This window comes from Myotis brandtii, unplaced genomic scaffold (assembly GCF_000412655.1).
Source record: "Myotis brandtii unplaced genomic scaffold, ASM41265v1 scaffold369, whole genome shotgun sequence".
In the NCBI taxonomy this organism is placed as follows: Eukaryota; Metazoa; Chordata; class Mammalia; order Chiroptera; family Vespertilionidae; genus Myotis; species Myotis brandtii.
In genome coordinates this window covers 55,338-57,277 of record NW_005364180.1, presented here as the reverse complement: position 1 = coordinate 57,277, position 1,940 = coordinate 55,338, and the positions used below count along the sequence as shown (strand labels likewise).

Sequence of the window (1,940 nt, the reverse complement as noted above, 5' to 3'; positions counted from 1 at the left end):
CCCGCCGCGCCCCGGCCCCCCGGGGGCTTCTAACTTCTGCCTGGGAGGGGGGGTGGCTCCCCTTTCTTTTCGGAGCAGGACTGAGGAGCAGGGGCGCAGCGCCTCCTTCCCGGTGCTGACGTCATCTCTCGGACAAGAGCGTGGCTGCGGCCTCCCTGTCGGCCCCCCTCCCCAGGGCCCCCCTTTTCTGTGATGACCTCAAAGAGCAGCAGGCTTCAGAGAACTAGGTGCGGGCCGTGTCCCGCAGACATGCCTGTACGCCGGCGCGGAGCTCCGGCTCAGACGGCTTGTCGCAGTTGGCAGGGGTCGTCTCCCCCGAGCGGGGCGGGTCTGTCCTGCGCACCATGTCCTCAGCCCCGCGGCTGTGCCAGGGCCCTCGTGGGCGGGCGCTCCCGCAGGCCTGGCCCGCAGACCATGCCCATCAGCCTCCGGACAGGTGGAGCGCAGGTGGGAGGGCCTCTGGGTCCTGTGCTGCTGCGTGGGCTTCCCGGCGAGGCCAGGCGGGCACAGAACCAGCTGTAGGCGTGTCTGCGTCCCTCCAGGCCTGTGTCCCAGGCTCCCTCCGACCCCAGCATCCTTCACGCATGGCTGTCCCTGCGCCTCTTCCCCAGCTCAGCCTCCAGGAGCTCCCCTGACCCCACTCAGAGCTCCATGCCAAGCCTGTGGGCACCTGTTACAGCGCGTTTGTTACCACCTGGCTGCTTGTCCGCCCAGCGCCCCCGCAGGCGGGGAACTGGCTTGTTGGAGGCTGTACTGCGGGGCCTCATCCAGCAGCTGGCACAGCGGGCGGGCTCTTCTTCACCCCTTTGGCACCCCCACCCTCACCCCCGAGATGCCACCTGGGGAATGACGTATGTCCAGCTGCCCTCCCCCTTCTGCGTTTTGCTGGCTTCTCTTCTCAGCCTTTCCCTCAACAGCCATTTAATGAGCACCTAAATGCTAAAAACCAGATTGGTGTTTCTGGTTTCTTGGGATATATTCCTGGAAGTGGGATCACTGGGTCAAATGGGAGTTCCATTTTTAGTTTTTAGAGGAAACTCCATACTGTTCTCCACAGTGGCTGCACCAGCCTGCACTCCCACCAGCAGTGCACGAGGGTTCCTTTTTCTCCGCATCCTCGCCAGCACTTGTTTGTTGATTTGTTGATGACAGCCCTTCTGACAGGGGTGAGACGGTGCCGCATTGCTGTTTTGTCTGGGTCCTTTTTCTTTGGAAACTTCCCATCGCCTCTCCTGCGGGTCCTGAGCACTGCTTGGTGACTGACTGACCGACCGACCGGCTTGAGACGCTCACTCCTCTGTAGACGTATCAGAACATGGAATGTGCTCTCTCCTCTCTTGCAGACGCCGGCTGGGCCCCCACGTCTGCCTCTCGGGGTTCGGGAGTGGCTGCTGCCCAGGCTGGGCGCCCTCCATGGGCAGTGGGCACTGCACCCTTCGTAAGTGCCTGTCCCCGAGCCCCAGACATCCTCCCCAGCGGGCGCTCACTCCCTGAGCTGGGGCAGACAGGGCACCCTCCCCCTGCCTCTGCTCCCTCACCTGCATTTCTCCTCCCAGCCCTCTGCTCCTTTGGCTGCGGGCGTGGCATCTGCATCGCTCCCAACGTCTGCTCCTGCCAGGATGGCGAGCAAGGGGCCACCTGCCCAGGTACCTGGGGGCGGGCGATGGCTCCTGGGAAAACTCTGTGAACACGGAGATTATGTGCCAGGCCCTGGGCACGGTGCCCTCGCATATCGTCTCCAGACAACCCTCGTAGGCAGGCACTCTCCTGCCCATTTTATGGATGAGGAACGGAGGCACAGAAGTCAGTGGCTCCCCCGGGGGTGCCATGGCTAGTAGTGGGCAGAGCTGGGTTTCAACTCAGGCCTGTTTGCCTCCAGGGGCACCTTCCCCGCAGAATTCAGGCAGGAGGACCCCCGGCGGGCGGGGCGGGGGCGGCCG

At 64.0% G+C, this 1,940-nt stretch overlaps 1 protein-coding gene across 1 annotated transcript in view; it reads left to right on the top strand.

Moving 5' to 3' along the window:
• The first annotated feature begins 1,305 nt into the window (after nucleotides 1-1,305).
• VWCE (von Willebrand factor C and EGF domains) overlaps nucleotides 1,306-1,940 on the top strand; it is a 24,605-nt gene continuing 23,970 nt past the window's right edge. Inside the window, exons 1-2 of the mRNA XM_014544539.1 lie at nucleotides 1,306-1,438; nucleotides 1,557-1,646. Of these exons, the coding sequence (XP_014400025.1) occupies nucleotides 1,321-1,438; nucleotides 1,557-1,646 (208 nt within the window). The 5' untranslated portion in view covers nucleotides 1,306-1,320. The remainder of the gene's footprint in view (nucleotides 1,439-1,556; nucleotides 1,647-1,940) is intronic.